Below are 13,751 nucleotides of genomic sequence, written 5' to 3'. Positions count from 1 at the left end.
GTTGAGTTATGGGTTAGTAAACCAATCCATTGTGGATGTGATTTGCTTGCTTGCCTTACAGAACTGCCCACTAAGACGCAACAGCTGCAGGCTCTCAACTTAGTGGTTCTGCTACTTCCAGAGTCCAGCCGTGATGTACTGAAGGTAGATAGAACTGCTTTCTCTGTGCTAGTTTTCTAGCCAATACAGTGTAGGCTCATGGTGTCTGTTGGACACAATATAATGTATCTTATGATGGGTTCAGGCGCTGATGGAGTTCCTTCAGAGGGTCATAGACCACAAAGAGCAGAACAAGATGACCTTGAACAACGTTGCCGTGGTGATGGCTCCAAACATATTCATGTTTAAAGGCTTCCGCAACAAGATCAGTATGCAGCAGGAATTATCCATGGCCACAGAGACCGCCAACATCGTCCGACTGCTCATCCGATACCAAAACCTGCTCTGGACGGTACGCTCTAGTCTTCTACCTTTTTGACATAGATACTTTATAGGCCTACTGTAGTTGAAATTACACTTTGGTATCATATTTGTAATGTTATTATACATTTTTCACTTCAGATTCCTAAATTCATAATGAACCAAGTCAGGAAACAAAACACGGAGAACCAGAAGAAAATTAGCAAAGAGCGTGCCATGAGGAAACTCTTAAAGAAGATTGCTTATGACCGAGAGAAACCCGAAAAACAGAAGAAACCCCCCTCAGAGGTGAGAGCAGCAGAAAACAAAGGAGGCCGTCTGTCTAGCACCTGTGTATGGTAACTGAAAAGCAGTTATGGCTGAGGGAACACCCATGCTCCTGAGTGAATCACGAGGATAATATGTGAATGACTCAACTCAAATGCCTTCTGCACTTCCTGGTTCAACTGAGTTAAAAGGGAATGGCTCCCCTGTGACGCCTAGTGGACATATGTAGAACTGTAATGTTTTTGTTTGAAAAATTACTTAATAATGAAGAATATGGATTTATGACGAAATTGTATAATTTAGCATAGAATTTGAATACCTTCAAAGTATATTGATATTGAAGTGCAATTTTCAAGAAACGCTTGATATGTTGTACAAGAATATAGCTGCTGTACAGTTTGTATTGGTGTAGTATGAAGTACAGTAGCTACACTATAGTGTGTACACTATTATGATGGTTAGCGGAGACGTGTCTGTTGTCTATCCTTAGGCGGACAGTAGTTCTCAGGGCTTCATCAGGGTCCAGGCCCCTCAGTTCTCTAAGGTCTCCATGGCTGTCCAGTTGACTGAAGAGCTGCAGGCGTTTGACGTCCTCAGTCACTTCCTCAGCCAGAAGAGGTGAGACCAACACCCCTCCCTCTCCCCTGTCTACGTCCTCCCTGGGGAACTACTGTCAAGCCCATCATACACAAAAGGATTGCATTCTGAGTCCAGCTAAATTACAGTACAGAGACATTTACACCCTGTGTGTGGTATGACTGAGCAGCCTATGGAGACTGTTATTTCTGCTCCAACTCAGTTGAGTGACACTGCATGGCATGGCTCAGATTTCCCCACATCTGTTACATAAAACTAAAATGTCATAGCTCTGACATTGTATTAGAATGTCACTCTATATTTCTAACAGGTTTTTATTTATCCCTCACTATGTCATCTGTGTGTTCTAGCTCTGTGTCTGTGAAGAGAGAAGACCTGTGCCTTTATGAAATAGGGGGCAATATCAGTAAGTATTCCATGGTGGTGTGCAGTCATTCAACACACAAACCATCTCAAATACACTGAGTGTACAGACTGACCAGGTGAACCCAGGTGAAAGCTATGATCCCTTGTTGATGTCACTTGTTAAATCCACTTCAATCTGTGTATATTAAGGGGAGGAGACAGGTTAAAGAAGGATTTTTAAGCTTGTAGGCAATTGTGACATGGATTGAGTATGTGTGCCATTCAAGGGTGAATGGGAAAGACAAAATATTTAAGTGCCTTTTGAATGGGGTATGGTAGTAGGTGCCAGACGCACAGGTTTGTGTCAAGAACTGCAACGCTGCTGGATTTTTCCCGCTCAACAGTTTCCTGTTTGTATCAAGAATGGTCTACCACCCAAAGGACATCCAGCCAACTTGACACAACTATGGGAAGCATTAGAGTCAACGTGGACCAGCATCCCTGTGGAACTTTTTTGACACCTTGCAGAGTCCCTGCCCCGATGAATTGAAGCTGTTCTGAGGGCAAAAGGGGGCGCAACTCAATATTAGGAAGGTGTTCCTAATGTTTTGTGCACTGTGTATTCTGTGGCATTAATATACAGTACCAGACAAAAGTTTGGACACACCTACTCATTCATGGGGTTTTCTTTATTTTGACTATTTTCTACATTGTAGAATAATAGTGAAGACATCAAAACTATGGAATCATGTAGTAACCAAAAAAGTGCTAAACAAATCAAAATGTATTTGATATATTAGATTATTCAAAGTAGCCACCCTTTGCCTTGATGACAGCTTTGCACACTCTTGGCATTCTCTGAACCAGCTTCACCTGGAATGCTTTTCCAACAGTCTTGAAGGAGTTCCCACATATGATGAGCACTTGTTGGCTGCTTTTTCTTCACTCTGCGGTCCAACTCATCCCAAACCATCTCAATTGGGTTGAGCTCGGGTGTTTCTGGAGGCCAGGTCATCTGATGCAGCACTCCACCACTCTCCTTCTTGGTCAAATAGCCCTTACACAGCCTGTGGTAAGGCTGTGTAAGGGTCATTGTGTTGGGGGGTGTGTTGGGTCATTGTGTGTTGGGTCATTGTCCTGTTGAAAAACAAATGATAGTCCCACGAAGCTCAAACCAGATGGGATGGCGTATCACTGCAGACAGCTGTTGTAGCCATGCTGTTTAAGTGTGCCTTGAATTATAAATAAATCACACAGTGTCACCAGCAAAGCACCCACACACCATCACACCTCCTCCTCGATGCTTCACGGTGGGAACCACACATGCGGAGATCATCCGTTCACCCGCTCTGCTGGAATGAGTAGGTGTGTCCAAACTATTGACTGGTACTTAATTTTTTTTTAGATATGACAACATCCTACAGTAGACTCTATTCAGACCATATTCAAAGCGTCACCTTCCCAATATGTCAGACAGTACCTGATTAGTTCTTTGCTGTGTGTTGTTCCTGAACAGAGGAGCGCTGTCTGGATGAGGATACCTATATGAAAGACCTGTTGGAGCTGAACCCCAGTGCAAAGTGGGTCATCAAGTGGGTCATCCAGAGATGGGATACTCACACCCTGCCAGCCATGTCTTAAATGTCCAATGCAGCCATTTTTCTCTCAATATCAAATAATTTCTGGGTAACAAATAAAGTACCTTACTGTGATTGTTTTCTATTAAAATGGTAAAAATGAAACAAAAATAGCTTATTTGCAAAGGGCAATTTCTGAGGCATGAATTTTGATAGGACTGTCGGGTCTGAGTGAGGGGCCTGATTGCACGAGCCTAATGGGAGGGATATGTAACCTGATAACTAGCTGTTATTGGCAGAGAGGTCGCTAGGCAGGCCTCACTCCATCCCACTGAAACAGGCTGAAATTTCAGGCGGTCTTTTCAAACGGCTCTTGCACTAAAAGGGCATTATCATAATTTTTACAATTTCACAGACTTTTTCCAACCTCATAGTGTGGAAATATACATTCACTGTCCAGTTTATTAGGTACACCCATCTAGTACCTTCCAGAAAAGCCTGAATTCTTTGTGGCGTGGTTTCTACAAAGTGTGGCGTTCAAATATTTCTCAATTGGTATCATGGGTCCTAATGTGTGCCAGGAAAACATTCACCACACCATTACACCACTGGCACCAGCCTGTACCTTTGACACCAGACAGGATTGGTCCATGGACTTATGCTGCTAATGCTAAATCCTGATTCTGCCATCAGCATGACGCAACCGGAACTGGGATTCGTCAGAGCAGGCAATGTTTTTCCACTCCTCAATTGTCCACTGAAACCACTTTATGTTTTTAGCTGATAGGCGTGGAACCTGATGTGGTCGTCTGCTGCAATAGCCCATCCGTGACAATGATCGACGAGTTGTGAGTTCCGAGATGGCGTTCTGCACACCACTATTGTACTGTGCTGTTATTTGCCTATTTGTGGCCTGCCTGCTTGCGTGATTCTTGCCATTCTCCTTCTCCATTCTCCTCTCTCATCAACGAGCTGTTTTTTGCCCATAGGACTGCCGCTGACTGGATGTTTTTTCGCATCATTCTTGGTAATCCATAGACACTGTCGTGCGTGAAAAGCCCAGGAGGCCGGCCATTTCTGAGATACTGGAATCGGTGCGCCTGACACCGATGATCATACCATGCTCAAAGTCCCTTAGCTCACAAATTTTTACTTACTGTTTGGGATAAAGCACTCCCCTGATTGACATGTATGCTACTGGAAGTCCAACTGCCAAGAGCTTGAGGAGTTGAGGAGAGCCACTGAACTATAATCTGTGGTGGTATTGATCAATACAGTAAATGCCCCAAACCAAGAAAACAACAGTTGAGGAAACAGTATATTGTGATGGATTGCTCTAAAAATGACGACAATGTTTTTACATTCAATGATAGACATAATTTAAACACTAATAGGATTTTCTTTACTCTGCAGCTTATTCTCCATTGTAAGATAACTAAAATGTAGCATACAGGCCTCCCCAAACTACCAGGGTCAATTCTTTTCTATTTCAGTTTTAGTCAATTCAGGAAGTACACTGACATCCCAATTCTCTTCAATGCTTTTCAATTGGGAAAAATTGGGATTGGAATATGGTTTACTTTCTTAATTGACTAGAATTTAAATGGAATTGACCTCAACCCTGCTAGCTAAAATTGTGTTCATATGAATATGTGTTGGGTAGATATGTTGGGTAGAACCGGTTCTCAAGCTGTGGTCCTTAGCTAGCATTCCAGGTCGCTTCCTAATAACATTAACATCTGTAGTTCTCAAAAGGTACTTTCGATGGAGGGATCAGTTTTGAATAATGCAATGTATGTCCGATCATTTCAATTTAGAAAACATGAATAACATTATTTCAGATATGTACTGTATTTTATACACTCTACCTGCCCTTATGTTGTTCTTGATACTGTGAATATGACTTGAAAGATGTTCCATTTGATGTTGAATACTGTATGTTATACTGCTTCTGAAATGACCACTAAACCTTTTGTAAATAAATGTGTAATTGCTCCTATTTAGTATGTAATGTTCTCATGTATACACAATAAAATACATGAAAAACAACAATAATAGAAAATCAAAGGGAACACATTTTTCCCAAAGGAGAATATTGTGTTCTGTTTTGCTTGTGCCTACATGAGTAGTCCATGTTTCCTTTGATGGGCCTGTATAGTGGCCTGGAGGGCTTGGCTGTAGTGGTGGAAGGGGACTTGGACAAACTGAGGTGGCTGGTGCTGGCTAGACTTTACTAGGCCACACACAGAGGTCACCATGGCCTGCAGGGGACACACAGAGAGACACGACGCCACATTTCATATTTTGAAAGTCAAAAGAAAATGTGTGCACTTGTGGGTTGGAGTGAGCTTTGTGCAGCATGCTGACCTTTACTGTTGTTCCTTTTCCACGGTGTCATCCAGAATACTTGTAATGTGAATTTCTTAAAAATAAGACATTTCTGTTGGAGAGCCAAAGAAAACAGAAATGTCAAGGGTATACTGTAAGCAAGATTACATTTAGTCTACAATTTACAGGACAATTTGTGAATCATTTGAGATTACGTTGAACATGAAAACAAATGTGAACTCTGCCTGGGGGGGGGGGGGGGGTCATGTGCAAACATCTGAGGGAGCAAAGTACATTAGAGAATGTTGAATTCAAACACCTTTTTCTTGCAGTCTAGAGACATAATAATTGTTCAAAATTCTATGTATTTTTTTTTCTGCATATATAAGCATAATTCTTGAGCTGTCTGTATCGAGCTGACTGCCTCTGTCCTCCGTATATCTTTAGATGTAAATGCTAATGCCTGGTGGAGATTATAAGAGTACATGGCTATTTAGGCCAGATCCTTCTTCAAGATGTTCAAAGATGACCAGCATTGTCAACAGTTCAACACCTCAGGAGTAAAATCATTTGGCTTTTCATAGCTGAGCATTCAGAGGTCGAGAGAGGTAGACAAAGAGAGTGCTCAAGAGAGAGAGTTGTTCTCACTTTGAGCTATGTTATCATGTGCGCTCCAGCTCGACTCCACACACAGTTAAGACATCATACCTTACCTGACTGGGTCATGGTGATGTCCACGCTGTCTGTACACCAGTGCTGAGCTGGAGTGGAGCTGCCGTAGAGCTCCAGGATGGTTCTCCTCTCTCTCTTCCCCAAGGAGAGGACTCTTTCCTGGGTCAGTCTAAACAGAGCCCTCATTATGACAACCGATGCAGAGCAGCACAGGATGGATGAATCAGTTCTACTTCTACACTTAAACTCTCTTGGGTAGGGGGCAGTATTTTGACGACCGGATGAAAAGCGTGCCCAAAGTAAACTGCCTGTTACTCAGGCCCAGAAGCTAGGATATGCATATACATGAGAAAACACTCTAAAGTTTCTAAAACTGTTAAAATTATGTCAGTGAGTATAACAGAACTGAAATGGCAGGCGAAACCCTGAGGACAAACCATCCCAACAACAAAAAAATTGGGCCTACCACTATTTTCAATGGCTATCACTTTTATTATAAGGCCAAGTACTCCCAGATTGCAGTTCCTAGGGCTTCCACTAGATGTCAACAGTCTTTAGAAAGAATTTCAGGCTGGTTTTTGGAAAAATTGTAGTTTTTCTAGGTGGCTCCCATTTTGGTTGTAGTGTTTCCAAGCGCGTGGAAGAGAGCGCGTTCTTTGGAATTTTTCTCCGGTAAAGACAATAACGATTCTCTGTCTTAAATTTGATTGTTTATTTACATATTAGGGTACCTAAGGTTTGATTGTAAACGTTGTTTGACTTGTTTGGAAAAGTTTATTAGTAACGTTTGGAATTCATTTTGTATGCATTTTGATCGAGGGAAACTAGGTTGATTATTGACTGAAGCCCGCCAGCTAAACTGAGTTTTTATGGATATAAAGAATGACATTATCGAACAAAAGGACAATTTGTGATGTAACTGGGACCTTTTGGAGTGCCAACAGAAGAAGATCATCAAAGGTAATTTTTTATATCGCTATTTGTGACTTTCGTGTCGCACCTGCCTGGTTGAAATATGTTTTTCATGTGTTTATATGCGGGGCACTGTCCTCAGAATATCGCATGGTATGCTTTCGCCATAAAGCCTTTTTGAAATATGACACAGCGGCTGGATTAACAAGAAGTTAGGTTTTATTTTGATGTATTACACTTGATTTTATAAAAGTTAAATATTTAATAATGTAGATTGAATTTCGCGCTATGCAATTTCACCGGATGTTGGCCAGGGGCGCTACTGCCCATAAGAAGTTAAACCTGATAGTCCTAATAGACTGGGAGGCTGAAGAAAGCGTGTGACCCAGCCGAGGTTGTTCAGAACCCGACTTGTGTCCAGGTGGCATAATGCTGTGCCCAAAGGATCTCCTCTCTTGATGCAGAGCCATATTGAGGCTTTTACAGCTGCCTTGATGTTGTTGCTGATGGCTCTCCATTGATGCTGAGTGTACTGTAGGCTCTGGAGAGGGATTGCCCAGCTAAACCCCTACAGCCTACCTCGATAGGCACACATCTAGCCTTCCACACCCTGCTTCCAACAGTCGATGACCAGTCCCTCGTACTTTAGATTTTGTTTTGGATTTTGAGCCTGGCTGAAACAGAAGTGATCTTCTGACAGTTGGGCCGAGCTCGCTTACACTGCCTGGTCCTACTTCGCCCAGGCTCTTAGCTGTCTCATTCCCACTGCTCTGCTGGACCTCTTTCACAGCTGCTCTCATCTCCTCCTGAACCAGCCTGTGTCTCTCCTTCCCCTTGGCAGTGTTTCACTTCCCTCGCCCGAGTGACCTTGAGCTCCTCTTCCAGGGACTTCAAGGGCAGCCTCAGCTTGTTGCTGTTCCCATAGAGAGCTAAGCTGCTAAAGCTTCTGGAAAACCCCAGCCACCTTTGGAGATGGCTGCTGACCTTCCTCTACAAGTTCTTGACTGTGGAGATGGTGACTTCATAGATGAGCAGAGGCCAGAGTATTCTCAGGAGGATGCCATGCTGATACATTCACGCCTTGAACTTCCGGGCAGTCCTGACCGGTCAACTGCTCTCAGCCAGGTCTCCAGCTCCTGACAGGTGGACTGGATTGATGTTGTGTCCTCAGTCTGCTGTTAAACACCTTGCCAAGGCTCTTCACTGGCTTTTTCGAGACTGTGGGGATTGGTGTTCCTGCGATGACGAAGCGGAATCTGTCTACGACCTTGACCTTCTTTGACCTCCTTAATTGGTTGATTCTCTCAGAATCCTCTTCCTTTGGGATCCAACTCCTTCGGCCAATCCCTACTGCTGTACAACCTTGCCTCTCCTCTAGCTGACCTTAATGATCTTCCAGAGTCGCTTGAGTAACAGAGGGCAGTGCTTATAGACCTCGTATGGGACTCCACTTGGTCCAGGAGCTGAGCTAGACCTTGCCCTCTTCACAACTTCCTGTACGTCTTTCAGGAGTAGCTCAGTTCAGTTCCTGCCTGATCTTGTGGATTTTTGCAGCTCTCTAGTTCATGGTGTATGTTGTTCTCGTAGACTCCTGCTTCACTGCGCCAAACCATTCCGCTGCTAGCCTGACTAAGATTGTTGTTATAGTTTGTAGCCTCCTGTCTTCGTCTCCCTTTGCTGTTGCGCCCAGCACCTTGTCTGAATCCTCGATGAACTGTTACCACACTTGTCTTGCAGGTTTGCGGCCACTTGATGCAAAGCTTCTCTGATGATCTTTCAGGAGGGACTTGTTGCAATGCATGGAGGCTCTGGGCTCTGTGGGGTAACACTGGGCCTGGCTCCTCCTGCTTCTCACCAGGTTTGCTACCTGTGCGTTGTGTTGCTATTTTCCCCTCCAAACATTTAATCCAGAATGAATCCATCTTTAGGCCTTGGGCATTCTTGCCGACCTTTCCACATACACATTCCATGCTCGTAGTCGGTTCTCCGTTTCCATGAGTCGTTAGCCTTTGGTCCGTCAGATTGGGGAGCTCATCCCCCCCAGGGGTGTTCCCCAATACAGCTCATAAGAATGAAATTAATCAGAAAAGATAGTTGTTATAGCACTGAAGACAATTGTAGAACTGAATTAAGCATTGTATTATGGTATTATTACAAGAAAAAAATGCACTTCCCAATAAAATTACAAACATATATGTTGCTTAGCATTTTATTTTCACAATTCTTCCCATTTCAGTCCAGTTCACTGTTTGCTCCATATATATTAGACATAGCCTACAGTAGAATAGACATCAAATAAAGTGTGTGTACCAGATTGACAGTAAGAGTTTCTTGCTTCAGAAGGTTAGGAAGAGCAGCAAACTAAGGCAGTTCCTTGTTGGAGGAAATGTTGCAAGACGAATTTGTTGGATATGAAGCAGATAGCAATCCTCAAGATCCCGAGTGTAAGTTAAAGGCCATGGTTTGATATTGTAATAAAGACAATACAATTGTTTGATTTCCTTCAAAGCATGGATTTCAAAATGCTGTTTGTTGTTACAGAGTACAAATTCCAACCACAACATACGGACGGTATGCTACATCACATGTAGTTTAGACAGACACAGGAGGCTTAGGACATACAGGATAAAGAAGAGAATATATAGTCCTTTAAATGAACCATGATTTTATACTATGTCTTCCTAAAGGTTACACTCTGTTGTCTTGTATACTTCACAATCTAAAAAGCAATCCAAACCCTTGGTATAAAGCTGGTTGGCCCGCTGATCCAGAATGAGAGAGAAGTTACAGTCCTGTAAGTTGTGTCTCCATGTGTTTTGGTGCTGCTGCTGTACCTCTGGCAGTGACAGGCTTTGGTAGTCTGTGTTTAGGCTGCATTGGCTGGGCAGGTGAGAGGTTGAAACCCCTTGAACTCCAGGCCCTTGTTGAATTGAACCTCCAACACTTTGGATGCCTTTGTTATCTTCAGGTTGCGCATGCAGCCTTTGAATGCAGTGCTGGTAGTCAGGCCAAACTGATTGAGCCCCTCAGGAAAAGAGATAAAAGACAACGGTTGATTTATGATTGTAATTTTCTGGCCCGTTAAACAAATTCATGAATCTATTTCATAAGTCAGGAAGCCGATGACTGCTGGAGGTTATAACTTTAAATATCTCCTGAGGTTTAGATAGGAAGTAAATCACAAACATCTTCAACGTTGTAGTGAAGCATGGTTTGGCACAACTTTAATGTCCCACACAGTATCCAGGGTCATGTTCAGGAGTTAGTATGTAACCTGATTCCAGAGGCATGTCTATTCTACATGATGTTCTACATGATACAGTTCTAACTGAATGTTTAATGTTCCACAACGGTACGTCTACTGAACATGTCCCAGGTGCCTCTACTGAACATGTCTCAGGTGTGATATGCTTGGTGAGTGCTGTCGTATCATGTAGCTGTCCCAGATGTCAGCGGTGTTGTTCCTGGTGTTGGGGCTCTCTGCTTGCTCCTTCCTGCCGTCCACAATGATCTCCAGCCTATGGCGGAGCTTGTGGACAGTGACTGAGTACCACTGACCGTCACAGAGGCCTCAGCTTCAGGCTGGTATTCGGCTGTGAACCGGCCCACCCAGTTGTCCACGTGGAACAGCAGCTAGGAAAGGGAGAAGACATACTTTACTCAGAATACACCTGGCTTGGCCTCCCAGGTGGCGCAGTGGCCTAGGGCACTGCATCACAGCGTTAGCTGTGCCACCAGAGACTCTGGGTTCGTGCCCAGGCTCTGTCACAGCCAGCCGCGACTGGGAGGTCCGTGGGGCGACGCCCAATTGGCCGGTAGGGATATCCTTGTCTCATCGCGCACCAGCAACTCCTGTGGCAGGCTGGGCGCAGTGCACGCTAACCAAGTCGCCAGGTGCACGGTGTTTCCTCCAACACATTGGTGCGGCTGGCTTTCGGGTTGGATGCGCGCTGTGTTAAGAAGCAGTGCGGCTTGGTTGGGTTGTGTTTCGGAGGACGCATGGCTTTCGACCTTCGTCTCTCCCGACCCCGTACGGGAGTTGTAGCGATGAGACAAGATACTAACTACTAATAATTAGATACTACGAAAAAGGGGGTAAAAGAAAAAAGAAAAAAAAGAATACACCTGGCTTGTCCAGTAGGCAGTTTGTCATAAAACATGACTGTTATTTATGAACAGCCATGATTCTGTTGAAACCCATTATTGAATTTATACAGTACAATAGCTTTGCACACTCATTATTGTTGTTAGGCTTACAGAAGAGAGTGTATAGTCTGATTAGAATTGTATTGTATTCTATTGCATGTTTGTGTTTACCTTTCCGCTGTGCAGTACGATGCCCATGCCCTCCATCTTGGTGTCCACCTGGCTGCTGACCGCCATCAGAACCCCGTTGCTCTGGGATGTACGGAACTCCAGCTCCAGAGACACGCCCACACTTTCCACCCTGTAGGAACCCACTGGACCAGAGGACAGGAGATACAGGGAACAGTCAGAAGTGATACAACAAATCCCACGAGATTGAATAATAAGTTATTTATTTTTATTTCACCTTTATTTTGACTGGGAGTCATTATACTGTCATAAAAATTGGATCTATGAAACTTTGGTGTACGAGGAGTTATATTTTGTGATTGATAGGATATATTGCATTGTGGGGTCAGGAGTTTTGTTACTATAGCCTGGTCAGGAAAACCCCAGGATCTTATAGTTATGTTACTATAGCCTGGTCAGGAAAACCCCAGGATCTTATAGTTATGTTACTATAGCCTGGTCAGGAAAACCCCAGGATCTTATAGTTATGTTGCTATAGCCTGGAGTCTTTCCTATAGTTATAGTTCTAAGTTTTGAGTGTCAGAACGTACCTGCTTTAATATATCCAGTGCCATCGAAGTAGGTTCCCTTCTCAGTGATGATGAAACAGCTGCCCGCTTGGTGGTTGGAGGTGGGCGTGTCCATGTCCAACACAATACCCAGCATCTTAAAGTTCCTGATGCAGCCATTGATACGATACAAGACCTAGAAGAACACAACACACCTTTAACTATGCTATAACATATGACTTTACACGGAGAAGTTTAATTTACTGTTGAATCTATCCCATAAACTGTAAATGATTACTTCTAACATCAACCCTTTCAACTGATCATATGTAAATACATACAATTACAGTAATGCAGTGTATAAGGCTTTGTGTTTTACTTCCTACAAATGAAATGTGAGGAAGCGTGTATGAACGTACTGGTCCGATCCTCTTGGTGGTGTAGTTGACAGGTAGGCCACCTATGTACAAGCATGCCAACCACATCCAGGATGTCAGCCTTCTTGGGGCTGGTGGTGTGCTTGGAGTAGCGGTTGTCTATCACCTGGATCGGAGACCGCAGAAAGGGAAAGATTCAGGGGTAAATAAGGACAATAACAATACATATCTTTAATACATGATGGAAATAAAGAACTGTAGTTCCTGATTACTTTGCTTGCCTCCTGTTTTGGTCAATGAACTAGTCAAATAGAAAATTATGTGGTTTTGTAGTTGTGTCATTGTGACACAGTATTTAGCTGTCTGCTCTCACAATCTAAACTCACTCAGACAGTGAAATAGAACTGATGGTAACTGCCAACAGACTGTACACTATGCTAAATTACTATTATGATTGTTTCCTCGGCTGGCTCGAGAGGTACATTAGGTGATCCCAGACCTTGTGCTAGTGTCCGTCGTTGATAACGGAGGTGTTGTCGTGGCCCAGGTCATAGCCGAGGTGGGCCATGCCATCCTTCACCTGAATGGTGGCGAAGTCAGCGTGGTTGATCCTCGGCATGTAGAACACCAGGCCTGACTCTGCTGTGATCTGCAGCTCAAACTCTATGATTAGCCTGTAAGCAAGCAGATTCACAACAGTCAGTCCAATATGATATTTACAGAACTGACGCATGATCTAGAAAAGAAAGGTCTCATTGGGACTTTTCAAAGAAATGAAAACTCTATATACCTGTTCTTGACCTTTGTGTCATCAAATTCAAATGCAACATGGCTGTTTTTGGAGAACCCAAACTGTTTGGCTTTTTCTAAGACCACTGGAGATTCCTCGGCAGCACGGGAGGACTGTAGGGGACGGGGGAGTAGCAGTCGTCTTAAACCATTCATATTAGCTAAGATGATCTCATTCAAAGAATGCATTAAAAACACAATGCAAACATTCATTTTAATATGAATATAGTTGACCTGCTTTCTGTTTCTAGATGAAGTGCTATTCTAACGTGCCAATAGATGGTGCTATTGAAAAAGACATGGATTTGCTTTTGAGACAATCAGAAAATGTACATTTGTTTTTGCAAGGCCAACATCTGAATCACTTATTTTGTTCTGTTCAGAACATGAAGACATCCCTATTCCTCTGACCTTGCATTATACAATACATCTATCTCAATGTAGAATGGTCCTTTCTTTCTATATTCTTGTTGAGCCACGAAGGCTCCCATTGCTTAAAGGGACATTTATTTTACACTACATACACTTATTTCACACTGCACACGGTACAGCATATATCATATGTAGCCTGTTTATAAAGCAGAACTACTAAAACCATATTGATTTACTTAGAAAGAAATTAAGAAAATCCCTATTGAAAGTCA

General features: G+C 43.3%; 1 protein-coding gene, 1 long non-coding RNA gene and 1 pseudogene across 3 annotated transcripts in view; 1 reads left to right on the top strand and 2 right to left on the bottom strand.

Annotated features, from left to right (window-relative positions):
- Positions 1–5,205, top strand: part of LOC109900695 (rho GTPase-activating protein 18) — a 41,466-nt gene extending 36,261 nt beyond the window's left edge. For both annotated transcript variants that reach the window (XM_020496441.2, XM_031837100.1), the window contains 6 exons: positions 62–144; positions 245–451; positions 562–708; positions 1,178–1,305; positions 1,635–1,690; positions 3,146–5,205. In XM_020496441.2, the coding sequence (XP_020352030.1) occupies positions 62–144; positions 245–451; positions 562–708; positions 1,178–1,305; positions 1,635–1,690; positions 3,146–3,270 (746 nt within the window). In that variant the 3' untranslated portion in view covers positions 3,271–5,205. The remainder of the gene's footprint in view (positions 1–61; positions 145–244; positions 452–561; positions 709–1,177; positions 1,306–1,634; positions 1,691–3,145) is intronic.
- Positions 5,206–5,272: 67 nt separating this feature from the next.
- Positions 5,273–6,425, bottom strand: LOC109900696 (uncharacterized). The gene is made up of 3 exons (XR_002256640.2): positions 6,248–6,425; positions 5,574–5,646; positions 5,273–5,467 (listed from the first exon to the last, which is right to left on the bottom strand). It is a non-coding gene; the product is annotated as an uncharacterized LOC109900696 (long non-coding RNA).
- Positions 6,426–9,328: 2,903 nt separating this feature from the next.
- Positions 9,329–13,751, bottom strand: part of LOC109901360 (laminin subunit alpha-2-like) — a 139,255-nt pseudogene continuing 134,832 nt past the window's right edge.

This window comes from Oncorhynchus kisutch, linkage group LG12, assembly GCF_002021735.2.
Source record: "Oncorhynchus kisutch isolate 150728-3 linkage group LG12, Okis_V2, whole genome shotgun sequence".
Taxonomy (NCBI): Eukaryota; Metazoa; Chordata; class Actinopteri; order Salmoniformes; family Salmonidae; genus Oncorhynchus; species Oncorhynchus kisutch.
This window is presented reverse-complemented; position numbering and strand designations above follow the sequence as displayed.